The 27459-nt window shown below is 36.5% G+C and overlaps 1 protein-coding gene across 4 annotated transcripts in view; it reads right to left on the reverse strand.

Annotated features, from left to right (window-relative positions):
• Positions 1-6201: 6201 nt before the first annotated feature.
• LOC127443790 (homeobox protein Meis1-like) overlaps positions 6202-27459 on the reverse strand; it is a 31936-nt gene continuing 10678 nt past the window's right edge. Inside the window, exons 9-13 of one of the 4 annotated variants that reach the window (XM_051702694.1) lie at positions 21277-21353; positions 14006-14064; positions 12537-12623; positions 9792-9891; positions 6202-8232 (exon numbers count right to left, since the gene is read on the reverse strand). In XM_051702694.1, the coding sequence (XP_051558654.1) occupies positions 9833-9891; positions 12537-12623; positions 14006-14064; positions 21277-21353 (282 nt within the window). In that variant the 3' untranslated portion in view covers positions 6202-8232; positions 9792-9832. Of the gene's footprint in view, positions 8233-9791; positions 9895-12536; positions 12627-14005; positions 14065-21276; positions 21354-27459 lie in introns of all 4 variants that reach the window. The other 3 variants (XM_051702693.1, XM_051702692.1, XM_051702691.1) reach the window with 3 other exon arrangements.

Below are 27459 nucleotides of genomic sequence, written 5' to 3' on the forward strand. Positions count from 1 at the left end.
ACGATACTGAACTCACGGTTCGGTTTGTTTCATGATTCTTTAAACTAAGTCTGAATCAAGAAAAGTTCAGATTGAAAGTTTTTTTTTAATTATTATTATTACTTTATAGACATATGCAAAACAGTTTGTTTCCTTAGAAATTTTGCTAAAAGCGCTGCATGATCCATCAGAGATGTACTGGGACTAAAAACAGCCCAGAACCAGGCAATGGTGACACCAAATGTAAATATTAGCTAATAATTCTGCTTACTGAAAATACAGAATTATGTTAGATACATATGCTGCTTACACACTGTCACTGATTACATCTAAATATTCTCTTCAAAAATACATATTTAATGGAAGTGCATGCTTATCTATTATTATACATAATTATACATAATATTCAGCATTATATATACAGTAATAGATTAATATGGCACTCTCATTAAATCTCTGTAAACTTTAATTTTCTCTCGCGCTGTCAGAGCAGATCACTCGCGTGCTTCATACGGACATTCGATCGCTTGCGCTGAAAAGGCGCGTCTCTCTCCCGCTGCTGAATTGGTTTCACTTTCAGTTTCAGCTGAACTCATCGTACAACACCTGTGGCTGCTAGTGTGCAATCGTATTTTAGAGCTCCTTGTGTCCATTGAAGCGATTTCCATTTGTATGCCCGCATTACGCAGAAGTAGGACGTCGCGTCTGTTGGATATATATTTTAAATATTAAAAACCGTCCCATCTCCTAAGACACCCCTAATTGTTACATATTGTTTTGTTTTCTTTCCTAAAAAGGAAATAAATGCATTTTGATAAGAAAAGAATATATATACAGTAGAGTCAAATTTCAGCACTTTCCAAATCTGTGATTAATCGCGATTAACTGGTAAAATTATGCGATTAATTGCAATTAAATCGACTGACAGCACTAGTTCTTACGACACGTGGGAAACAATGGCATTTTGCTGTCAACATTGAGTCATTTTTTAATCTGAACACATCCTTTTGCATTACACAGGAAAAAAAATAACAGTATTTGGGGGTACGTATGGCATGTTGTGAGTAAATTATGACAGTATTTTCATTTTTGGTTGAAATGAAGACGTCTGAAGATCTCTTATCAGACATAAAGGTGCTTTCTAAAATCACTGTAGCTGTTCACCCATATGATAAATAAAGAACATCTCATCGAATTATCAAAAAATGATATATTGTGGTTCAGCAATTTAGCTCAGTTTCCTGTGCACTCAGCCTATGTCAGAATGGGCCTCCCGGGTTAGGCTTATCAGTAAAGCCAAGTCAAACTAAACAAGAGCAGACTGGGGATATATTATTTGACCTGACCCGTAGCTAATAAATCTCTAGTGAACAGTTAAAGCATCAGGCTGACATGTAGACAGAGGCCTGATTGACTCCGCTGTCACTGCTAAAGCTACCTCTACAGATCACTTATTTTTATGTTGTAGCCTGGGCTGGGTGCGTATACACACACACACACACACACACACACACACACACACACACACACTGCTTTGCTAGGCCTATTATTTGATGGATAGCTCTTCACTGAACAGCCAGTTACTGGGACACTCCATGACTGAGTGCTGGTACAGCTCAAATTACCGGCAGCACTATGATGATGTCATCAGAAAAGGTACATAACGACCCCTAGTTGGCCTTTCTTGTGGTTGGTCCCTGATTAGAGGAGCTGATTGAATGTGCGAGTTTGTGTATGTGTGTTTGAAATTGCATAATCATTCACAGTCCTGTCTTTGGTGTGGTTTTGGTGCAGGTCACACATGGGTGGGATGGTAACTGCTTGTGCAACTAGGGTTGGGATTTAAAAAACAGTTATATATATATATATATATATATATATATATATATATATATATATATATATTTTTATATAGCACCAGAAACAATTAATTTTCACATGTTTCCGTTCCGTTAATGGTTCTTGAATGTCAGCATTTTTCCACCAAAGTGGACTGAATAGTAAAATACTCTGTAGTTTCACGTATTTGTAGTTCTGCACCTCAGCTGTCAAATTTTTCCACTAATACAGACAGTATTAACCAATGTGAGCCCAGGTGGAACATTCCATCTATTGATTAGCCACCATTCTTTATCATCTGATACACCATTACTTTGCCAAATTAGCTCAGTCAATTTTTGTACTGTGTATAAATGAGAGGAAACACTGATTTTTATTAGCTACAGCTAAGAAAAATATACACTTCAACTTCAGTGTTATTCTCTGCAAGCAATTACTACTCATCTGTAAGGTAATGGATGATCTGTTTCATGTGATTAATTGTGGCACTCAAGTAAATTTTAACTGACTGTTTAACATTTAACCTTTAAATGCCTGTTTTCAAATCATTTTCAAACACTCCACCTATCTTCCATTACTCAGACAAACAGGTAGTCCTGCCCCAAACTCAAGGTTTTGATTGAAACAATGTTGTTATGTTGTGTCCAGCCTACAGAATCCAATTCCACATGGTGCAACTAGGGGTGCAGAAATTACACACTTCACCTTTAACATGGGTTTTGTTGTTTTTCCATGTTTTGTGCTGTTCATATTTTATCCTTGGTTAGTAATTAAAGGAATTAATTAAAAAATAATTTCGACTGGTCCCTCCAAATTTTGGTGACAATGAGGCACTTACAATGGAAGTCAATGCGGCCAATCCGTAAATGTTAAAATACTCACTGTTTCAAAAGTATAGACACAAGACATAAACAATATGCGTGTTAACATGATTTTAGTGACAAAATCCCTAACTAACCTTTTATGTGTGAATTTTTGTTTTGTTTTTTTTTGTCAATTTTAAAGCTTTGTTGCCATGATGACCCTGTAATCCTGCAAAAATGATGATTTAACCCCTTAAACTATGGGGCATTTTTGGGCTGGCACCCTCAATTTTTCACACTCAAAAGCTCACCATTCACACATACTGTGGACTAATTGGTCTAATTTTTCAGAGAAGTATTGACGTTGACTACCACCCCTGGAGTCATGAGTTCGAATCCAGGGCATGCTGAGTGACTCCAGCCAGGTTTCCTAAGCAACCAAATTGGCCCGGTTGCTAGGGAGGGTAGAGTCACATGGGGTAACCTCCTCATGGTCGCGATTAGTGGTTCTCGCTCTCGATGGGGCACGTGGTAAGTTGTGCGTGGATCGCGGAGAGTAGCATGAGCCTCCACATGCTTTGAGTCTCCATGATGTCATGCACGACGAGCCACGTGATAAGATGCGTGGATTGACGTCTCAGAAGTGGAGGCAACTGAGACTTGTACTCCGCCACCCGGATTGAGGTGAGTAACCGCGCCACCATGAGGACCTACTAAGTAGTGGGAATTGGCATTCCAAAATTGGGAGAAAAGAGGAAAAATAATAAAATAAAAAAAAAAGATTATCAAGTATAAACAACTGTGATTGGTCCATCCTTTTCAGTGCTGAGAAAGGAACATGTATCACGTGACAGCGCAATCTCGCGCTGTTTCGGCTATAAAATCTTACAGCGTTTTATATCTCATTGGAGACATTTATACACTGGATAGTAATTTTTTAATAAAAACTGATAATTGCAAGGATTAATACCTATGAATGTACATCCGCCTTAGCAGGATCTATAAAAGCATTAATAAAATCCCCTTCCATTAATAAACGACTGTGATTGGCCCATCCTTTCCAGCACTGACAAATGGAACATGTACCATGTGATACCGCCATCTACGCTCTGTTTTGGAAGCGGTCTGAACCTCTGGATAATAATTTACACCTGATTAATGATACTGAAAAACTTTAATAACCATTAAATTAAAAACGGACCTTATAAAATTTTACAAATGCCGTCGCGTGGTGCCCCCTTGGACATGGTGCCCCTGGGCACATCCCCAATTGCCCATATGGTTAATTCTGCCCTGCTTGACAGCGAAAACCCTACAGAAGCGGACAGTACACACCAGTGTCCACAATAGCGCCTCTTGCGGCAGTGTTGAGAATGTGACGCATACTTGTGTTGCGTTATGAATTGTGGTCTGTCACATTTTGGAACACAACGACGCACAAAATCGATCTTGAGTAGCTAAGCATCTGTGTTCACTTACTTGTGTAGAGTATGTTTCAAACTTGAAAAAGACGTTAACCCAGCACAGCCTTTTAGAGTCACAGTTTACAGACTTCACCATGAAAAACATGATGTGGCCAATTAATATTCATGATCCCAAATTATGTCCTTCACTGTGTTCCATTAAAGCCCAACAGATAATCAAAACTCATGGCCGGGTTCACTGAAGTCTGTGTTTTTGGTAAATGAACCCAGTGTCTGCTTTAAACAAGATCAACTTCCTGTCCAGTTACATGCTTTCACAGGACAACCCGACACCAGTCTGTGTATGTGTTGTGTCTCTCTCTCTCTTTTCGTTTCATTTTTTGCCCTCGAACTGAAAGAGATCCAGAGAGATATTCAATCCCCTCGTTTCCTGTAGATTGTGGACAACCCTCATTATATGCATGATTTAAATAGTTAAAACTACATAGTATGGTGCATGTGTTTATAATGCATAGCTGCCTTATAAAGCTGAGGATCAAGGATGTCACTTTACATTTAAATTTACATTACTCTTAATCCTTAAAAACAGCCAACTCAAGGACATGATTAGTGCGTGGGTCATATTTCACCACGAAATAAGAATGTGTATATTTGCTTAAAGGAATATTCCAGGTTCAATACAAGTTAAGCTCAATCGACAACATTTGTCACGAAATGTTGATTGCCACAACAAAACTTTTTTTTTCTTTAATCCAGGTTACAGTGAGGCACTCACAATGGAAAAGAATGGAGCCAGTTCGTAAACATTAAAATACTCTCTGTTTAAAAGTAGCAAAAAGACGTAAACAATATACATGTTAAAGGGATAGTTCACCCCAAAAATGAAAATTCTCTTATCATTTACTCAACCTCATGCCATCCCAGATGTGTATGACTTTCTTTCTTCTGCAGAACTCAAATTATGATTTTTAGAAGAATATCTCAGCTCTGTAGGTCCATACAATGGAAGTGAATGGGGTCCAAAACTTTGATGCTTCAAAAAGCTCATAAAGGTAATCTACACAACTCCAGTGGTTTAATCCATGTCTTCTGAAGCGATCTTATCGGTTTTGAGGTAAAAATATTTTGTCATCAAAATAATGTCACAATGCATAAAAATGTAATAGTCCAAAAACTGGCTTAATTTCCCTCATGCAAAATATAATTTCTGATTCACCCGCACTGTGAAAATGAGAATACTGTACTTGTACACTCTTGGTAAGTTGAAGGTCTGTAGGAACTGTATAACCTTTGCAAAGAACTGATCTAAAACATACACCCATAATGCAAACAGAAAAGCTGCTGCAGTCTTACTGGAAGAGTAAAATATCTCAACATAAAACAGTTTGCCAGAATTGTAAACACGGTTTTGGATTAGCTTCAAAATTCTCCTCTGGTGAGATGTTGCTGGATTTGTTTTGGTTTTGGCTTTAAACAGGAAAGTGAATTAAGACAAAAATCAAGTATTAAAACTAAGAGTGCAGACGTTTTAACTACTGACCATCACTCTTGTGCCTTGTGGTTTATTGCCTAACAACCCATGTTCATAAACCGCTTTCTCTCTGTCATACTTATTTTCTGTGCTAATTCTTATCCCCTTCAATCCACGGAAATATAGATCCAATTCATTTTTTTATTTTTTTTTAATAGATAATTTCAGACGAGACATCACTTGATGTTTAGATACGTCTGTAATTATGTTTGGAAATGGACTAGACATTAGTTTATGCCAGCTGTTGAGGAAATTTCCAGTTTAACCACATGATCCAAACATGTATATACAGCCAGAGCCAGCAGTACCTCTTGTGTCCTATAAAGGGCGATGCATACCATCTCAGACAGCATGGGCTATATTCGTTCAGACTTGCATAGGATACTCCCATACTACTTGTACTATGTCTGCAGTATATAATATATACAGTATACTGTGCACTAAAAAAATTCTGAATGGATGAAATGACTGAATACATTTGCCTGAACACAAATGTGCAGTATAAACCAGAGCATCCTCCACACATGCAGTCGCTCCAGAAGTAATATAAACGGTGATTTTTTAACACATTATTTGATTGGATTTCCAAGAGTTAAGATGTTTAGTCACAAAACTTGATTCAAAATGAAAAAGAAACATATTTATTTGGGTGATGATAACTGGATGCCACTTGATTACTAAGCCTGCAAATTAGTTAGGTTAAGTGACAACATTGTAACATACTACTGTTTGAAATGTTTAATGTTGCATATTGCATACTGTGCCGCATACTATCTTAAACAAGTATGCAGTAAGTGAGTAATCCATTCTGAACATAACAAAGGAATCAGAGCAGATCTTCACAAAACCACCTATACACAACAATAATGATACACACACACACACACACACACACACACACACACATAGTGTGAAAATACATCTCAGCTCAAGTCAGTCAAATCCAGAACATGAACAATTATTAGTACCTTTCAAAGTCTCGTCATCTCCAGACTGTCCAAATGAATCTGAGCGCATTTATACTGCAGTAAATCAATGGAGTATGAGAAACATTTAGTTGTATTCACTGGGCAAAACCAAAGTTTATGAGCCTTGTATCATGTTTGACACATACAGCAGCATTATATACATTTACTGAGTTTGTATGCACTGCCAAAAAAAGAAGAAGAAAAAAAAAAGCATCTTAATCAGTATTTGTGTCTTGTTTTTCAGTAATAATATGTAAACATTCTTAAAACAAGACACATTTTGACTTCAAACAATATTTTAGCCTATTTTTGAGATTTATGCATTTCAAAATTCCATCAAATTCAATACATTTTTATCCAAATTAAATGAATAAAATTGAAAATATTTAGTTTGTTTTATTTTATTTAGTCAAAGATTACGCAATTTAATTTGATGCGAAATTGTTATGAAATTGAAATGCGTGAATCTTAAAACTATTTTTTGGGTGTACTTAAGAAGCTAAATTGTGTAAGATAATAAAACTAAATTTTGCAGACAATATATCTTGAATTAAGTGAATTTTTCATATGTGTTTTCTTGTTTTAAGCATTTAAATCAAACTAAATTTTGAGAGGTTTATACTTAAAACAAGAAAAAACTCTGCCAACTTTACAAATGGGGTAAGAAAAATAATTCAAGAGACATTCTCTGAAAACAAGTCTTACAATATCTCACAATTTTGCATCTTAAAAATATCCAAAATATAATATCTTACACAACAATTTACCTAAGAAGCAAAATTGACAAGAAACTCTAAAGTTTATTTTCTTGCCCCATTGGCAAATTGTGATTTCTTGTTTTAAGCATAAATCTAACAAAAGTTAGTGAGTGTTATGCTTAAAACAAGGGGGGAAAAAGCTTTGCCAGTGTTGCCAATGGGGTAAAAAAAAAAAAAAAAAAAAAAAACTTTATTCAAGGAATTACAGTAATTCAAGATACATTTTTTATTCTACAGTATAATAATTTAGCTTCTCAAGTAAATGTATCTTGGGGGGTATTTAGATATTTTTACTGAAAAATAAGTCAGAAATACTGATTAAGAAATATTTGCAGTGTATTCAATTTCTTTGCACAGACATTCAACAAAGATCTTGACGATCCTCCCTCTTTAGATCGCAAACTGTCGTAGATGTCTGCAAGTGACGTAGATGTTTGCTGGTGTGACGCCTACAGCAGAAAAACACGTCTTTTGTGTTTCTGAATAAATGACTCTTCATTTCAGGTGGCACTTTAGTTGAAACACAAGACTTTTGTTTTGACCTTTAAGGCCACTGGAACAATCACCTGGTTCCAGGTGAGAGGTCACATTAAAGAACCTCCTGGCCCAGAGGAGGTATGTCCAGGTGTTGAGGCATTTGTTTTCTATATCATTGTTTCTCTTCACTGATACGGTTGATCTGCCCATCACATGAAACACGAGTCCAGGCTGTCATGTTGAATGAGAGGGCTCTCGAAGCGTGCTGAAACTGTCTGTGTTGCGAGGACGGCGCCTCTAGGAATTTCCGAGAGTAAAGCTGTAGGAGTTTCTTGAGGGTGTTTGTACCGTTGACGATAGGCAATTTACTGTATAGTGGTGCAAGTAGTTCCCAATCCATCGGAAACTCATGAGCGGAGGACCAATCCTTTCAAAGGACCAAAACGCCTGACGCTGTAATCAAAAAGAGGTTAAATCATGTATGAGGAAAACACTAGTGGCGACAGTGTATAGTCACAAATCAATTCTGTTGACGTTTCTGCCAAAACAGGCCCTTTCATCTTTATCTTTTCCTATGAGTTGAGACATTAACTAATTCCGATGTCATAAACTGTCTCCACTGAGTAATCAGAGTGACTAATTAATCAGAGCCGCTCTGCGGTGCCTCATGAAGTCTTTTGCAGTAATGAGAACTGTTATTGTGAGCTATTAAACCATGAAGAACATTTTTAAAAAGAGACTAAAGTTGAACAAATGCAAAGAAATGAAAGAATGAAGGATGTCAATCTGCTGGAGGGGGCGTTCACACAGGATGCATAAAGAACAGCTAGGCGGAACAAAACGGTAGCCATGTTTATTGGTGCCTAAAATAAATATTCCAGGTTCAATTGACAGCATTAGTAGCATAATGTTAATTATCACAAAAATTATTTTCAATTGGTTATTTAAAAAAAGCAAAAACGGCGGTTACAATAAGGCGTTTGCAATGAAAGTGAATGGGGAGAGTCTGTAAACATTAAAATACTCACTGTTTCAAAAGTATTGCCATAAAGACTTACTATCCTTATATGCCTATCCAATAACTTTTGTGCAGGACGACGCAACCTTATAATAGATTTTATCATACTAAAATCATGTTAACACATATAATGTTTATGCAGTGTTTGGTGTAATCCAATTAAAAATTAATTACTGTAATCTAATTACTTTTAAGTCAAAATGTACTGTAATACATTACATTTTAAATTCTTGTAATCAGATTACAGTTACTGACAACAAGTAATTAGTAAAGTAATCTGATTACAATTTTAGAGAAATAATTAGTCATTTGTAGTGGATTAGTATTTTTAAGTAACTCCAGCACTGTTTAAGCCTTACTGTAACGCCGATGTTTGCTTATTTTTAAATGATTGAGGGGCGAGTCAGAAATATTTTTGAGGGTAATCAACATTATGCTACAAAAGCTGTCGATTGAGCTTAACTTGTTTTGAACACGGAATATTCCTTTAACTCCCAAACACGACTAATATAAACACTTGATGCACGTGTTCATAGGTAAATATGTTTATTCTGCCCCCAGAATGATCTGATTGGCCCATTGCTTTAAAACTGATATTGATCCGTTGTGCTGCATGTTGAAAGTTAAACTACTTTGAATTGACACAGTGTTGTCAAAAACTCGCTGGACACATCGTAACAGCCAAAGATGTCCGTTGGCACGTTCACCTAGACCAACAATTCAAATATATGCAAGAACTGTCCTTTGTGAACAGCCCCTAAGAGTTGTTTTCACATGGGTGGTGAAGATAGTGTTGGCATAAGCAGCACTTCATGACATGACAGTTGTATTGTTTCTGTGGACACCAGAGCTGGTGTAATATCAGAGCGAGAGAGTTCCTACCGAAAGACTAACAAACCAATGACTGGCAATGCCCTTGTCCAGTCTCTCTCTCTGTATGTCATACACACACACATGCCTCTGTCTCTGCTCTCGTCCTTGTGCAGAAACGTACCTCTTGTTTGCTGTGTTCAGCAGGATGGCAGGAGAGATTGTTTACATGTAGTGCCACTGACTCTCCAGCCCCATATTCACTCCCCCAAGACCACCCAGAGCTGCTGAGAAAAAGAGACTTTAATGAAACTCATGTATTACCTCAGAATTTGCGTGAATCTCATAAAGACATTGAAAAAAATATTTTACATACAGAAAATGAAGCCTTTATTTAGGACAATCAAGATTGTTAGCATTGTCACATTATTTTCATGACAATTATGAAAATAATGTCCTGAAACAAATGCTGTAATTGACTTTTTAAGTCTTTTTATTCTGATTACAGTTATTTTTTTACTTTATCAAATTAAAAATGATCAGAATAATTTTTATTTCCAAATCAGAATACATTACAGGCAGTATGACAAATACTACCATAATATATAAAAAAATTTCAATTCAAATTATATAATAGTTTTTTGGTTTACCGTAATGAGAATTGAGGGGAAAAATGTGCTTAAAGGAATGTTCCGGGTTTAATACAAAGTTAGCTTAGTCGACAGTATTTGTGGCGTAATGTTCGACTTGCCCCTCATTTATTTATTTATTTTTTAAAAAGAAAAAAAAAAGCAAATACCGCGGCTACAGTACACCGAAAACCCAAATAAGTTGAGTTTACTCGTTCCCTCAATTGAACTGAGTAATGGCGTCTCCAAAACTTGTGTAATTAAGTTCACGTAACTTGGTGTTTATATAGAATGAACTTAACTATTTAAGTTAAGGTAATTAAATGCAAGTAGACTAAACTAAAATTCGCTATTGAAATATTGTTGTTTCTACTTAATTTTAGTTAAATGGACTCAAAATATAAGTCATACAATAACACCGCTTAAATAAAGATTATTATAACTGATTCTTGTTGAATCATAAAATAAACTTAATTCTACACAGAAATGCATATATGTCTGCACTTCAGTTGTACATGGACAAGGAGAACTGAGATAGAGTTTACAGAGTCTTGACCAAATGGAACACAAATCACCCTAATGGTGACATCACACGAAACAACTACAGGATTTGCAACAAAACAACATAAATTATACTGCAAAAGAGCTAAAACCTCTATGAATTCTTATTAACAACTATTTAATGCCTCCACAAGTTTACTTTTACAAAGGAAACTAAGTTAAATAATTCAAGCGCAAAGGATTTTGGGTATTCCACACAGCCTCATTTTTGTACTCAATCCTTTGAGTTATTAACACTTAAAATCTTAGTCTATTTGTTTTTATTTTTATTTATTTTTTATATCCACTTTTCTCCCCAATTTTGCATGCCCAATTCCCACTACTTAGTAGGTCCTCGTGGTGGTGCGGTTACTCACCTCAATCCGGGTGGCGGAGGACAAGTCTCAGTTGCCTCCGCTTCTGAGACCGTCAATCCACACATTTTATCACGTGGCTCATTGTGCATGACACCGCGGAGACTCACAGCATGTGGAGGCTCATGCTACTCTCCGCGATCCACGTGCAACTTACCACATGCCCCATTGAGAGCGAGAACCACTAATCGTGACCACAAGGAGGTTACCCCATGTGACTCTACCCTCCCTAGCAACCGGGCCAATTTGGTTGCTTAGGAGACCTGGCTGGAGTCACTCAGCACACCCTGGGTTCGAACTCGCAACTCCAGGGGTTGTAGTCAGCCCCCACGCTGAGCTACCCAGGCCCCCAAGTATATGGGTTTTTAAGAAAAATAAGTTCAATGAACATAGATATTTGAGTTATGAGCCCAAAACTTGACATTTCAAGTAAATGAAATTAAGACAACTTAATTTTTCCAGTAATGACAACATTAGGGTTTACAGTGAGGCAGTCACAACAGAAGTGAATGGGGCCAGTCCATAAACGTAAAAATACACATTGTTTCAAAAGTATAGCCATGAAACAAAACATTTGACGTGTTAACATGATTTTAGTGTGATAAAACCGCTTACAATCCTTATCTGTGTAAGGGTATATCCAATGCCAACATGCCATTAACATGCCAAAAGTGCGCTTGACTACACCGCGCATCTGGATATATGCCATGTTATAACGCTCTTCTCTATTATTTGATAATTATTTGATGAATTACTGCTAATATGATCAACAGAAAATGTACACTAACCTCTCTTTTAGATCAAATTCATTTTACTGCCTACTTTCATCTGGCGGTAATAGCGCGATGTAAACTGCGTCAGGCATTTTTGTTGAATAAAGCGCAATCTATAACAGGCCTAATATACATAGAAAGGAGGCGTGTTTGCACGGAAAGGACAGATTTAAGACGCAGCACAATTTGTTTATGTCTTATAGCTATGCTTTTGAAGCTGTGTGTGTTTTAGTGTTTAATGATTAGCCCCATTCACTCCCATTGTAAGAGCCTTACTATAACTGCTATTTTTGCTTTGTTTTTGTTTTAATAAATAAAAAAATTAAAAAAAAAATGTGGTAATCAACATTATGCCACAAATGCTGTCGACTGACCTTAACTTGTATTGAACCCAGAACATTCCTTTAAAGTTCACGCCAATAACAATGCAAAACATCTTAATGATATGATAATAAACATCATTTAAAGTAAAAGTTAAAATAAATTTTATTAATTCTTTTGTTTTGGGGGTCAAATATGACCCAGACAAGTTCTTGACAGGTTCTGTGAGAATCCTGTTTTTGTTTTTCTTCTACCTCATACATGTAAACACTCAGACAGGGGGTTGATATACCTGGTGGTCTGATGCCCATGTGTGACTGTCCATCCATAACGAAACCTCCCATTGGCTGACCATCAGGAGTGTATGGGCCACCATGACCTACTGCACACACATATAAACATATATACATATATTACGCAAGAGACAGTTAAGAATGACACCCATAACTACATGGAATAGCCCATAGCTTCCCCATGAAAATGTGTAAATAGAAACAGCGCTACATGAGTATCCTCAGAAGATTTCACATAATTCAAAGTCTAGTGGACTAGGTAGGTATGCAGAATGTAGCTAATCATAATAGAGACTGTTTACAAATAGAAGTCTTAAAGGTACAGTACCAAAAACAGCCTGTTTGCATGCTGTAGTGTTGCTGGGGAAATTCTAAAACACGTGCTAGCATCCGTTTGTACTCAACAATTGTCTTTGAGTCCCACTGCGAACTTCAACCCTTTAATCGCACCAGACCTGCACGCCTCACACTTCATACTAAGCTCAGAGGGGTGTGTGTGTGATGGATAAGGCTGAGTTTGAGTAATTCATCCTGAAACCCTTTTTAGGGGGGCGTTCACACAGTATGCGTTATTGCATTTAAAAATAGCAAGACGGAACACAGTGAAACCAAACAGAAAACATATATGTACTTGTACTGATAATTTGGTTGCAAAACTATTTTCCCATAAATGTTTTACTATAATTTTTTCCCCCAGCAAATAGTTCTATAGAGAACTTTTAGTTCTATAGAGAAATATCAGTAATAGTTTGCTTTCACAAAAAAAACAATAAACTGTACCACAAGGTGTGAAGTCTGTCAGTGTACTTTTTTTTTTTTTTTTTTTTTTTATACAATTATGATTGTGTGTACCTACATTTTTTTTTTATACATTGGTACAACATAAAATTTTTTATTTAACTTAATTAAATAAATAAAAAATAAAAATTTACTTTTTATTTAAATTAATTGATTTGTAAGTATAATTGAAGTACATTGAAGTATAAAATTCAATATATTTGAAGTTTTTTGCAAATTATTCAGATATAAACAAGAATGTAAGTTGTTGCAAAGTGTAGGGAGACTTAAATATGTCTATTTCTTCAAATTAATGAGATTTTAACTTCCGTAACCAGTGCACAACACTTGAGATTTTTATCCCGCCCCCAGATTCATCTGATTGGTCCATTGTTTTACAACTGACATTGATTCATTGTGCTGCATGTGCAACATTGTGACACACTATCTTAAAAATGCAGTGCTCATGGCACAAGATGCTGAAAAAACTGCAAGATGCAAAGCAAAAAGGTCTAAAGGCATCGTCTGACACATCTTTACGTAGACAAATATAATCAAACAATTAAAAAAGAATGCAGAAGAATGCAGGAATACGTTCTGTGTGAACGGCCCCTTGCTGATCGATACTGCTTAGTGTGTAAGTTCTCAGAGTTCAACAAAAATGATCTCAGTACGTTTACAAGGCACTTGCCTGCACGGTTTGACTGGTCGATCATTGGTTGGACAATCCTTCTCCTGGCATTGATAAACCTGAAGTAGCAGAGGACAGAATAGAGATGAAAATAGTACAAAAAATATAAACATTAAAAAAATAAAAGCAAACAATTCCTTATTAGTGGTGCTTGCTACAGTAACTTTGGGTTAGAGGTTTGTACAAACCCCTAACCTTAAGTACTGAACTGTATAAAATTAACTCTGGGGTATTTTTGGGCTACCGTCTGCAGTTTTTCACACTCAAATGTTAAAGCTCACCCTTTACACATACCGTGGGCTAATTGCCAAAAATTTGTCTATTTTTTTCAGAAACCTCTAACTTTGTAAGCATGTAATTCTGGTTCTGTTCACTCCATCTCCCTCCAAAAAGTCTTATTTTATTCTATTAGATGGCAGCAAGTATTTTTCCTCTATCACATGCCATCACAAAATGCCGATTGGAAATGTAGGTGGTGCTCTAATGCATTTTAGCCCTCACAGATGTGCTCGTCCATAGACATTCAGTCTAATTTTCAGTTCATGCACCACCACCATTGTTTCATTGAATATCTCGGCCTCTGAGTGGACTAGAAGCTCAGTCTAGGTGTCATTAGAAAGCTGAGACCCTCCCCGATGATAGAAAATTGTATCCTCAATAGTCGATAACATATATTTTCAATGTTTGTTTAGCATGCTTCACCTGCTGGACTGCTGTGATGAGGAGGAGGGCATGGCTGGGCCGTGAGGATGCACACCCGGCCCTGAATTATTCTAATCAGCCGGGAGGGGGATAAAGATGAGCCGGAGGTGCCAATTCGAGAGAGAGATAGACACATGTGGCCACTGTGTGTTTAAGTTGATTTAAGTTTATTTATGTCATTAAAAGTTTCGTTGCATGCTCAGCCGGTTCCCGCCGCCTCCTTGCCCATGATTACCCGTTACATTGGTGCCGAAACCCAGAAAGGAGGAGGGATGCACTGTCATGGAGGCCTCGACACTGCTGTCCTCCAGGGTAGGAGTCACGGCCATCCACCAGGGGACGGAGGAGTCGCTGCCGGCCGGCAGGAGTCAGAGGAACCGTTGCTGTCCGCCAGGAAGGGGAGGAACCGTTCTATCCGCCAGGAATTGGAGGACTCGCTGTCATTCACCAGGGAAGGAGCGGCTGTCGTCTGCCAGAGGGTGGAGGAGTAGCTGAGGACCAGGTGACAGTGTGTCCAGGGACCGGCGAGCGAGTTTTTCTCTCTCTCTCTCCTCTCTCTCTCTCTGTCTCTCCCCTCGCTCTTTCCCTCTCCCTCCCCTCGTCTCTCCCAGGGCTCCAGAGAGGCAGGGAAGACCTGCCGGCAGAAGGAAGACTGGAAGGGAAATACCTCCCTTCCAGGAAGGGTGGGGAGGGAAGTATGTCATGCTGGAGGTTTCCCCAGCCTGAGTCGGATGGTGGAGGAATGTGACGAGGAGGAGGGCGTGGCTGGGCCATGAGGACACACGGCCGGTCCTGATTGTTCTAATCAGCCAGGAGTGGAATAAAGACCAGCCGGATGCACCAGTTTGAGAGAGAGAGAGAGAGAGAGAGAGAGAGAGAGAGAGAGAGAGAGAGAGACACGTGGCCGCTGTGTGTGTGTTTGTCTGTGTGTTTAAGTTGATTTAAGTCATTAAAAGTTTTGCTGATTGCTCAGCCGGTTCCCGCCCATCCTTACCCGTTACAACTGCATATTTTGTTCTGGACATCTAAGATATAATATTGGATTATTCAGACAAGCAAGCTCACAGACAAGTAAAAAATGGCTAATTTTTTAAAAAAATGCCTTAGGTAAAAGCAGATATAAAGTTTTTAGCTATTTGGGGCTTACAGCAGCAGTGATCGGCGCAGAAAAGAGACGTTTGTATTTGATGTCTTACAGAAATCATATTTCAATTTGTGATTCTTTTGAAAATCTTTCGAACTGTGGTATTAGAGCAACAGAATAAACTGTATTGTAACCTAATATTAGCTTTCATTTGATATTTGACTTGTCTATTTACATGCTATTTGAAAAACGTTTTTATTCATATTAATATTTCTACCACATGACCTCTAGGTGGCACTGATTTGCGAAGCGAATTTTTTCAGGCCATATTTTGTCATTTTTATGTAGCATGCAGAAGTGATGGTTATATATGAAAAGTTCAGATTCTAAGCTTTCAAACGATACCGCATACTCCTGATTTAAGTATTTGGAGACTTGAACATTTTAAGCTTAAACTTTTTTTGCGACATAGCATCCCCTTTTAGATCCACAGAGTTGAAGAGGTTAAAAATGAAAAATTATCCATATGGACTAGAATTTCATAGAGACTTGGAAGTGAGCTTTTTTGACATGGGCTAGTAAGCAACAACCTAGCAACCATCTAGAACACCCTAGCAACCGCGTTGCAACATTCTAGCTTCGTGGCTCAGACAAGCACTACTCACATTTTCTTCAGAAAATGTACAAATCGAGTTTATTTTTATCACAGAACATATATAAACCTTTTCCACAGTTCACAAGAACTTCAGTGCTTTCTGCTTTTATTCCCATGCAATGCTTGACCTTTCACCCCCTGACTCAGTGACCTCACACCCCGGGCAGCAACGCAGCTCTGCTCTTTCTCAGCCTAAAAAATTCCCCGTGACCTCTGACCGCTGAGTGCCAGGGCACAAGTCAGCACATGATTAATGACTGCTCTGCGACACCCCAGGTGCTTTGCTTCCATTTTAACCTTCACAAAGCAGGGGATGTTCCACTTTTAATTTATAGGAAGTGAATTATACATACAGCAAGAGGTGCCAGGATCTGAAACGTTGAAGAACATATGATGGTTCTTTACATTAGAAAAGTGGTTCTCAATTACCACTTTTGATCAAATCAGAACAATAATTTTTAAAATAATTATCTCTTTGACATCAATCAATTTTTAAAATAAGGGTTCCCACAGTCATGGAAAATCTGGAAATATCAAGAAATATCAATTTTAAAATTGTATTTTTCAAGCCTGGAAAGTCAAGAAAATGTATAAAATACTAAAAGTCATAGAAAAGTCATTGAAATGTGTGAATACGCAATTTTTCTAGTTACATTTTGCTCTGAAATATTTTGCTTTATACTGTATATATCTTGTGTAGAATAAAACTTGCTCGCAAGCCATAGTAATGTCTGGTATGTTAGTGAATCACTCTTTGAGTCAGTTCCACAAATCACTTCACAAACTGATCTGAATGATTCATTAGCCAATCTGTCTTACAATGTTTGTTTGTTTTTTAAATACTTTTCTATAATCACAAACAACTGAAAAGTTCATGGAATTCTTTTCAATGAATCAGACGAATCAGTCTAAAAATGAATCCTTATCAAGTCGTCTGAATTAAAATTATTTTTTAAAAACCTTTTCCAGTAATCACAAGCGACTGGAAACATCATGGAAAGTCAAAAAGAGTGGGAACTGGTATTCTGGCACAAATTCATCTATCATTTAGTAGAAGCCAGTCAAATTACATAGACTCTAACAAGGACTAAATCATACTCGAAAACCATGAACAAAACTATGACCCAGACTACATTAAATACGGGTTCACTTGCAACAAGGATAAACATGGTTTGTGCCGACCACAATGTGTTTTGTGTGGTGAATTATTGGCTGCTGAGAGCATGAAAACAGAGACATTTGAAACATCTAGAAATCAAATTTGTCAAATTTCCTATTCAGTGTGTCAGATGAAATAATTTTTTAACAGAATTTGTTTTTTTCCAATTTTCCAGTAAAACAATTATATATTAATTTAAGAAAACAATACAGATACACTGAAAAAATTACTAGTAAAATATAATAATTATTATTTTTTAAATAAAAATTACGTTTTTGCACACAGTTTTTCTAAGTAAATCTTAATGGTATAAAATTAAGTAAAATCTATTTAACCTCATGACATAATATTAATTAAAATGAGTAAGTTAAACATTTCAGTTAATATTGTAACTTTGACTTACAATCTGATGTACATGGTACGTAAATAAACTTAATAACCTTTAAATAAGCATTTTATTAAAACATTTGACATTTTGTTCTTTCCTTATAAAGACTTGTTTAATCTTGTACCACATGACATACAGAAGCTTTCCACGGGCTTTTTGATCTTGAATGGGTAATTTTGAGCAGAAAATGAATTCGTTACGAAACAAGCCGTGTAGATAAACTTGCAAACAGTGAAACCATGTAAGCTCATTAATTATTCAAACTCAGTGCATGCTGTGAACACCGGCTTCGAAAAGTTAAGTAACATTTACTTATTTTATTTATTTGTTTATTTGCTGTGAAATGTACTTAAATTAGAAAATGAATATGACAAGGTTTTCTACTTTAGGGTTGATACATGACAATGCATTGTAAATATAATAAGAAATCATAAATAATATTTACTTATTAGGTAGAGCATTCATGTTTGAATTGAGTACAAATATAGAATTTACTTCATATTTTCAAGTTTACGCTTTAACTTATTCAATGTACTGTAGAAAGAACTTAATCTTTTTTTGCTATTGTTACTTCACCACAAAATATATTTTTCAGTGTAATTTTACTGTAAAATATTAATTTTAACATGTTTGAATTGAGTACAAATATAGAATTTACTTAATATTTTCAAGTTTACACTTTAACTTATTCAACGTACTGCAGAAAGTACTTAATCTTTTTTTTGCTATTGTTACTTCACCACAAAATATATTTTTCAGTGCAATTTTACTGTAAAATATTAATTTTAACATGTTTGAATTGAGTACAAATATAGAATTTACTTAATATTTTCAAGTTCATGCTTAAACTTATTCAACTTACTGTGGAAAGTACTTAATCTTTTTTTGCTATTGTTACTTCACCACAAAATATATTTTTCAGTGTAATTTTACTGTAAAATATTAATTTGAACATGTTTGAATTGAGTACAAATATAGAATTTACTTAATATTTTCAAGTTCATGCTTTAACTTATTCAACGTACTGTAGAAAGTACTTAATCGTTTTTTGCTATTGTTACTTCACCACAAAATCTTTTTTTCCAGTGTAATTTTACTGTAAAATATTAATTTGAACATGTTTGAATTGAGTACAAATATAGAATTTACTTAATATTTTCAAGGTCCCACTTTAACTTATTAAATGTAGACAGTACTTAATCTTAAAAAAATGGGTTGAAAACAATATGAACATTCAGATCAGGTATTATTGTAAATGCTTTTTTGAGGTTGTTGAAGGGTAGCATCCCTCTCAACTCCGCCTGTTAGGTGACCAATCAGAGATAAGAGCCGTATCCTCTAGTGAGGAAGAGCCCGTCCCACTCTTTAAGGGGGTTAAAAGCTGACCCCTCACTGAACCCCCCCTTCTCACCACGAAACCGAGTTTACGAGCTTCATGCCTCGGCCTGTTCACTACAAACACACACACACGCACACACACTCTTTACTCAACCCAACATGCGCGCCAAACACATAACAAATCTACGCAGCAAGTAAAATATTTTGGGGCCCTTTCTCATGCACAAGGGAGCAAAGAAACTCATAGTACCTTTACTCTACAATGCAGCAGTGAATAAACCTGCTGTGCCATTGAGGTTGCTTATATATAGTGTACTGTATATATTCGCATATAGTGGAGTCCAAAAGTCTAAAGCGGTGACACTCAAAAATCGTATTTTTGGGAATAGATGTACTCACATGACACGAAACCCAAAGGGACAACAAACAGAAAAAAATACAGTATTAATACTCCAATAAAAAGCAAATATTAAGACATTAATTTTCCGTTTTTACTCATTGCTTCATACTGGTGCACCTGGTTATGGCCAATGAACATTGTTTTGCATTGTCCCAATGCAAATGGATTAAGTTAAATTCATTTTACAAATTTAAATTGATCGCACACAGTGAAATTAAGTTGTAACAAAAACTTCAAGAACTGTGTTACATTAGCTCGTTTTAAGTAGGAGTGTTGTACCTTTTTAACATTAAAAGTTATATATGTTTACATTAGTTAATGCAATATAAACTAACATTAAATAATGAATGCATGGAAGTTTAAATGTATAAATTGACATTAACAAAGATGAATAAACTCTGTAAAAAATATTGTGCATTATTAGTGCATGATACCTAATGCATGGACTAATGATAATAAATAGAATCTTATTGTAAAGTGTTTTAACTGAAGATCTTATTGACTGGATAAAAAAATCTTGTGTGCTTTAATGAAAGCAAGTAAATCTGAACTTTTGTACAAAGCAGTTAACATGGAACTGTCATTAGTGGCCTAGAAATAGTGCAAAATGTTTTTCATGTCATATTCCAGATTTTCAGTGTTGTCTTTTGGACTACAATGTACATCCAATAGATCTGATAGTTTATATTTATTCACCATATGATATTTGTAGCCAGTTGAACGTGAAACTCGCACACAAATGCCATAGACATAAAATGTTCCTTTAGAACTGTATTGTGAGGTCATTCAGAGGACAGTGTTCCTCTTTATGAGTGTGTATGTCTCCATGTTTAAATAAACCAGTCCAGCTGTTGCCTGTGATAATTTCTGTTTAATTTGACAGCAGCTCGTTTTCACCCCTGGCTCTCCCTCACCTGTTTCCTCTGTGCTCTGGAAATGTGGACATACACACCGCACATTCTGTGCTCTGTTTGTGTTGGGCTTTGAAGAGCACCTAATGTACTTTCACTCTGGTAATTAAGATGCTAATTAGTTGTGCTTTGATTATGAATGGCTCCGGAGGTCTAGATATTGTTTACAGTGATTGGCAAAATGTACATTTTAAAATGTTCTTCATGTATTAACTGGGTTTTATTCAAGCCAAAGACATTAATTGACATGACTGTATCAACCTGACTACATTGATGAATGAAAGTCAGTTTTATGGGTCAGATCAGGTATATATACTTTTTCAGCACAGCTGATTTTTCCAGTACGGTAATTAGAAGATAACTATCCTCCTGGGACCCAGCTAAAACTTTTTGGGATTTTTCTCCCCCCATGTCATTATAGTGTTTGAACCATAAGAAGCATTGTTATATGGAAAATATCTTCTTTAAGATTCTTCAAAACTTTAAAATTAACAGTATATGGATTTGGAAACGACATGAAGGTGAGCAAATAATGACAAAATTGTCATTTAATATATACTTCACATTAGATTAGCTGGTAGAGTTCGACTTGTGAAAGAAGTGAGATGCAGTTAGTCAAGTCTAGTCAGCTTACCAGTTGTTGACCTGGAGGATGGTGAGCCCTGTGTCCTGAGACAGCTGCCTCTTCTGTTCCTCAGAGGGGTATGGGTGCTATAAGCCACAAACATCAACAATTACGTTATAGATAAAAGCAAACATATGGGACATTTAGGAGGTGAAGTATGAAATTTTTATGTTCTAAGATTTTTTTCCTATCCTAGATTAATATGAAAAGCTCTATGGCGCTTTCAAAACATTGCTCTGTTTGTTTGAGCATCCTGACCAGCCCAACACAGCAACATTGGCTCAACCAATGGCATGAGTTTGGGGTGGGACTACTGTTTGGCTGACCAATAGAGACTGGTGTGGTGTTCAGGAGACCTGTTTGGAAACAGAGCCAAATTCTCAACATTAAATGATTAAATAATTTTTTTAATTTTTAAATTAACGCATTAATGCATGTGATTTATTTCAAAAGTTTAACTCGATAATTTTTCTTAATTGCGATTAACTTTGCGATGTGTTCGCCTGGAGTCATTACACTGACGCACACACCACAAACACACACAACAGTGATTCAGTGTCAGTGATAAAGTGATAGAAATCAAGGATATTTCAGCCTATGTAAGGCACAATTTAATTACCACAGAATCACCTCAAGTCTTAACTATCACAAAAGTACAGAATGAGACGTTTTTGTCTTCAAGCGCTTTTCATGTGGAGTTTATAGTGGCACTTGGTGCTGACGCCCGACGTGAATCATGAACGCGGCTTCATGATTCATGATGTAGGAAAGTGGATAGCCACAATCTGCCGGTATATTAATATTGTAGAGGATGAGAATTTAAGAGATTTAATGCCCATTACAATGAAAATGCAACCTATTTGGAGAAGTTTTTTTCTATTAGTCAAACTCCCACTTAGACTTTGGGAAATGTTTAATGTAACTTCAGTTGGTGCTATTTTAGAGCATTTCTATCTTTATACAGTGGAAGGCTTTGTTTGGAAAATTTTCATAAAGCATTATATTGTTACATTTGTTTTGTTTTATTTTCTAAGACGGAAATAAATGCATTATGACAGTAAAATAAGTATATATAGTGTCAAATTTCAACACTTTCAAAATCTCCAATTAATCGCGATTAACTACAAAAATGATGCGATTAATCGCGTTAAAGTTTTAATCGACTGACAGCACTAGTTTAAATAAATTGTTAAATACATAATTAAAAACATTATAAACTAATACAAAATGAAATCCATCCATTTTTAATTGACCAATCCTCACGTCTTTTCATTTTCAGGGTTACAGCGATCGGCACGTCAATTAACACAAGTGGCTGTCACTTTTCAAAATCGATTTCTAAGGGACATTTACACAGGACATGTCAAACATCCGTCTGCTGTGTTTTGGATCTGTTTTTCTTTGTCAACAAGTACTTGAAGAACATCTTTGAAGTCCGTTGCATCACGTCTTACTGATTTTAGCATCTTGTGCCATGAGCCCAGCATTTTTAAGACTTCATGTCAAGTTAAGACTTTTTTTAACTTTAAAAACGCATCTCGAGACACCTACATGCTGTGCCATTCATTGTGCTGCGTCTAGCTTTTTTAATGCAAGAACACGTTCTGTGTGAACGGACTCTTAGTGAGTCAAATTTAGAAAATTAGCAAAAGAGCAAAGCTTGTGTATGAATGAAAATCAACCTAGTTGATTTTATTAATCAGCTAGTAAAATTGAATACATGGAACACATTTAATGATTTAATGATTAATTTAATGATTTAATAGTTTGAAACTATTTAATTATGATTTATTTAAATGTACTATTTATTTATTTAATTTGGAGATTTTTGAAACTTTTAATGCTGCAATTTCAAATTACTGTAAAAGACACCTCTTACAAAAACAAAGTAATGTGGCGACACCATGGTATTGACATGGTATTCCAAGGTGCTTCAAAGAATACCATGGCATTACCATGGTACATGCCTACAAAAACATGGCATTACCATGGCACATTTTTGTAAGTGACTTTTGTTCAAATTTGCAGGCAGCAGCACCACAACAAAACAACAGGGTATTAGCAACAATGCCTCGTATATCTTATAACTGGCGAACAAAGCTGTAAAATCTAAAGGAAACCCCATGCACTAAGCAGAGAGTTGCCAGCTGGGATTAAGACACCAAGCCACAAAGTCATTACAAATTGCTATCCTGTAACCAGGGGTGACGACTCTAGCAACCACAAAAGCCTTTTTCTAAACCTAGAGGATATACATACAGAGACAGGGGAGGTCTTAACCTGTAATTAGGCAACAACTGATCCTAGTTCAGCTGTATATACCTCAACTAGATCCATAAATAAAGAGGGATGTGTATTAAAACTGATCCTGGAGCAGCAGTTTTACAGCAGCGACTATAAACACCTCACCCATGACCGACTCCTCTTAACACCTGTTGCACGCCGAGAGCTCTGGTAGCAAATGGTGGGTAACTTTACGAGCGAGCGAGCCATGCTGGCTGGAGGTATGTGTGTTCTGTGAAACTCAATGAAGAGTTAAAGGTGTGTGTGGGGTCATTATGCTGTTTACAGACGCAGTAAAACTGTTAAGGCTCTAATGACCGCTAATTCAGAGTGAACGGCACTTAAAAAGAGCTGAAAACACACCCAGCCTCACCCGCCACTGCAGCTGTGTGTGTGTGTGTGATGATCTCTGTATTGTACTCAAAAGAGGTGTCTAAACTTTAGATTGTACCAACATGATCAAGCGGGAAATTGTCATGCTGCTACAGAATGTGCATGTACCCTGAAAGCAACCACATTCTGCCAAATTACTGACAAGCGTCATCCCCGATTAGACATTTTTTAATAAATTCAAATGTGTTCACCTTTCCCTGTAGTGCTACTGACTGTGCAAGCAATCTCCGAGACATGGTTTCTTGTCTCATGGAAACCAGGGAGTAATCACGTTCACATGAACAATGGTTGCAATGGTTGCAATTCGGAGGTTGCATTTTCGCACTACTTCACTGACGGTTAGGTTTAGGGTTGGGGTTTGGGTTAGGCCACAAATGACGCATACCTGTTGACTGTATTACATCAACTCGCTTTTGGCGCCACCCTTTGGACATTTCAACAACACTTCCAGCTTCGGCCACCAAGGACTGCAGTTTTTATGCAAAAACTGGTCTATAAATATGATTAATATTTTTATGATTATTAATACAATTTAAAGATGAATTAGCAGAATATACCATAACGTTTGATTTTGATGTCAACAAAATAAGAGGTTTTTTTTAAGTTGATAAGCCTATTTACTTTGCTATGCTAATAATGCATGATTAGATGCTTAGTTGCATTTTATTATTATTTAATATTTTATACCCTATCAACACAGACCTGTGAAGAACTTAATGAGTAGAAACGCTACTAATTTAACTACACTTTTCAGTAGCATGACAGCTAAGCTGTTTCTTGTTTTTGTTTGAGGGTTTATTTATCAAAAAGTTTAAGATGTGTCAATCTTTTATTATTAGTAGTAGTATTAGAATATTTATTACATTGTAATTAACTTTTGTTTTCAAAGTGGTGTCACTTTTCCAGAAACAAGCTACCTTTTCCAATGAGTAGAGAGGTAAATTATGCTTTTTTTAGACTTTAGTAGAATTTAGTGTAAATGTATCTATTCAAATGCTCTTTAATGTTGTCTTTAAAGAGCTTTTAATTAGTAACTTTTGATTACTACTTTTTATTAGCATTTTGTTAAAAGTGGTAACCTGCAGTTGTTACCTTAAGAAGCTATTTCTACCGGATCTCACCCTTAAAATCTGTTTTGTTGGTGTAACCTAATACAGTAAGGTTGATTCAGTGTTGCTAAATAATATTTTTGACTTGAATAAAACCAGTTAATTTAGATGTTCCCACATGAAGCACATTTTTAGGTTAATTTATTTTATTTTATTGTAGCATGTAGTGTAGCCAACTACTTTTTCAAAAGGTTAGCTTGACTGTACTTGAACTCATTAAAATTCTAAATAACTTGTAGCTTGACAAGCCACAGTTTCAAAGTAGCTTCCCCAATGCGGTGTAATGCAGAAAAATCTAACAAAAAACAGATTTTCATTTTAGGAGAGATGTTCCCACAGCAGGCCTACTGTGATTTTCATTAAGTTTTCAGCTACAGTCTTGAGTGCATCGCAAAGTGAGGCCTGACTTTTCTGTCCAACGGTTCTCAGTTTCATCTCTGTATCTCCTCACCGCCCCCCTCTTCTCCGTTTACGAAAAAAAAAAAAGCCTGGCCGTGATGAATCACCTCGCCTCTCTTTCATTCTCTCCAGCATTTTTCTTTCTGCATCCCTTTCTTTTCACGGGCAAGAACGGAAATTCCCTGTAGGTCTAGGAGAACCCAGGTCTCCAGAAGGAGCTGTCAGAGGTGTAATGGATGGTGTTTTGATAACAGTGAGTTCGACCCTGGAGAGACCCCTGGGGTGGGGGGGTGGGGGGGTGGTCAGGAGCCCCATCAGATCCATCCTCACAGAACATGCCCGTGCAGTCGGGATAAATGAACTCCATCGTGCCCCCCCAGCCCACTCCCATGAAAACCCCTCTGCTTCTCATTTCTTAAGACTGACGCTAATTGCGCCTCCCTCATTACAACCAAATGCTCCGACACTTCAAAGAAAAGTATGCCTGCAGAGAAATCGGCTAAAAACAGTAGCATGAAAAGCCCAGAAAGTATAAATAAAGCCCTAAACAAAAGGCAATTTTGTGGGTGGCTGTTAAATCAGAGTTCTCCTTGTGTAGTCCCAGCTGTCTTATATCCTGAGTATAGACTGAAAATGAAAGTGAATTCAAAAAGTGTTTTTTTTGTCCATTATTTACTCACCTTCATGTTGTTTCAAACCTATAAGCTGTTACTTTTCTTTCTTTCTTTCTTTTTGGAACCAAAAAAGGAGACATTTTGAAAAATATTTACGCAGCTCTTTTCCCTGCAGCACAAATACAGCTGTCAAGTTCCCAATAAAAGTATCATAAATGTAGTCTAGACTTGTGCGCTGTACTCCAAGTCTTCTAAATACATATGAAAGCCTTGTGTGAGGAACAGACCGAAATCGTTATTCACTGATAATCTTCCCCTGCGGTAAAGCTCTTTAATGTAATTTACGATCAGATTCAGAGTCAAAAATGTCTTTGATGTATATGCTGAATTGTGCCACGTTTGATGTCATTGACACAAGTTCTTGCGTGTGTTGAAACTGAACATGACAAGCCACTTCCAATAAGATTTGAAAGCTGCAATGGAGAGGAAGATTTTCAGTGAATAATGACCTACATTTCAGTCTGTTCCTCAGACAAAGCTATCGTATGGCTTCAGAAGACTCATATGGACTACTTTTATGGTGTTTTTGGTCCTTTTTTGGGGACTTGACAGCTGTAGTCACCATAAAGTGTTGTTTTATGGAAAAGAGCTGTGTAAAAATTCTTCACAAGTTCTCTTTTTGGATTGCACAGAAAAATATTGTACAGCATACATTATTCGGAACGACATGACGGTGAGTAAATAATGACAGAAAATTCATTTTTGGATGAACTATCCCTTGAATTCGATTAAAGGGAGGACTGATGGGGGCAGGGGTATTCTTTTACACCCATGACCTTTGACACCCTAACGATCTCAGGGAATGTCATACTGTGATCTGTTTGCATGCTGACCACCTTGATCCACGCCTGAAGGAAAACCGTCACACTAAAAGTCTAAACGTCTCAAATTCACATTCTGTCTTCAATGTTTACATCCAAATCCCTACAAAGTATGTTCAGGAGTTTACAAGGTTATGCCATTCCAAAAAACTCATATCTGAACGCTATTCAAACATTACTTATGTGATGTTCATGTTCCTTCTAGAGTTTATTCTTGCTTCATACTTCCAAAAACACCACAGTATGTTAGTGTCAGTCACCATTCACTTTCATGACATCTTTTTTCCATAGTTGTGTGGTTGACATCTGCTATCAAGAAGGGATCAAACTATTCTAATTACCTAATCCAAATCCTGACCTTAATGTGGGATGTACAATATATGAACAAGTGTTTAGGAGTTCTGAGCTGTGCCCGCCCTCTTTACTATGGTAATAATTATCACACCGTACACATGACAACAGTAAGGAAACCCTGCCTGTGTTTCATCCCAATATAATGTTACATCAGTCATT

The sequence above is a fragment of the Myxocyprinus asiaticus genome, chromosome 7 (genome assembly GCF_019703515.2).
Source record: "Myxocyprinus asiaticus isolate MX2 ecotype Aquarium Trade chromosome 7, UBuf_Myxa_2, whole genome shotgun sequence".
Classification (NCBI taxonomy): Eukaryota; Metazoa; Chordata; class Actinopteri; order Cypriniformes; family Catostomidae; genus Myxocyprinus; species Myxocyprinus asiaticus.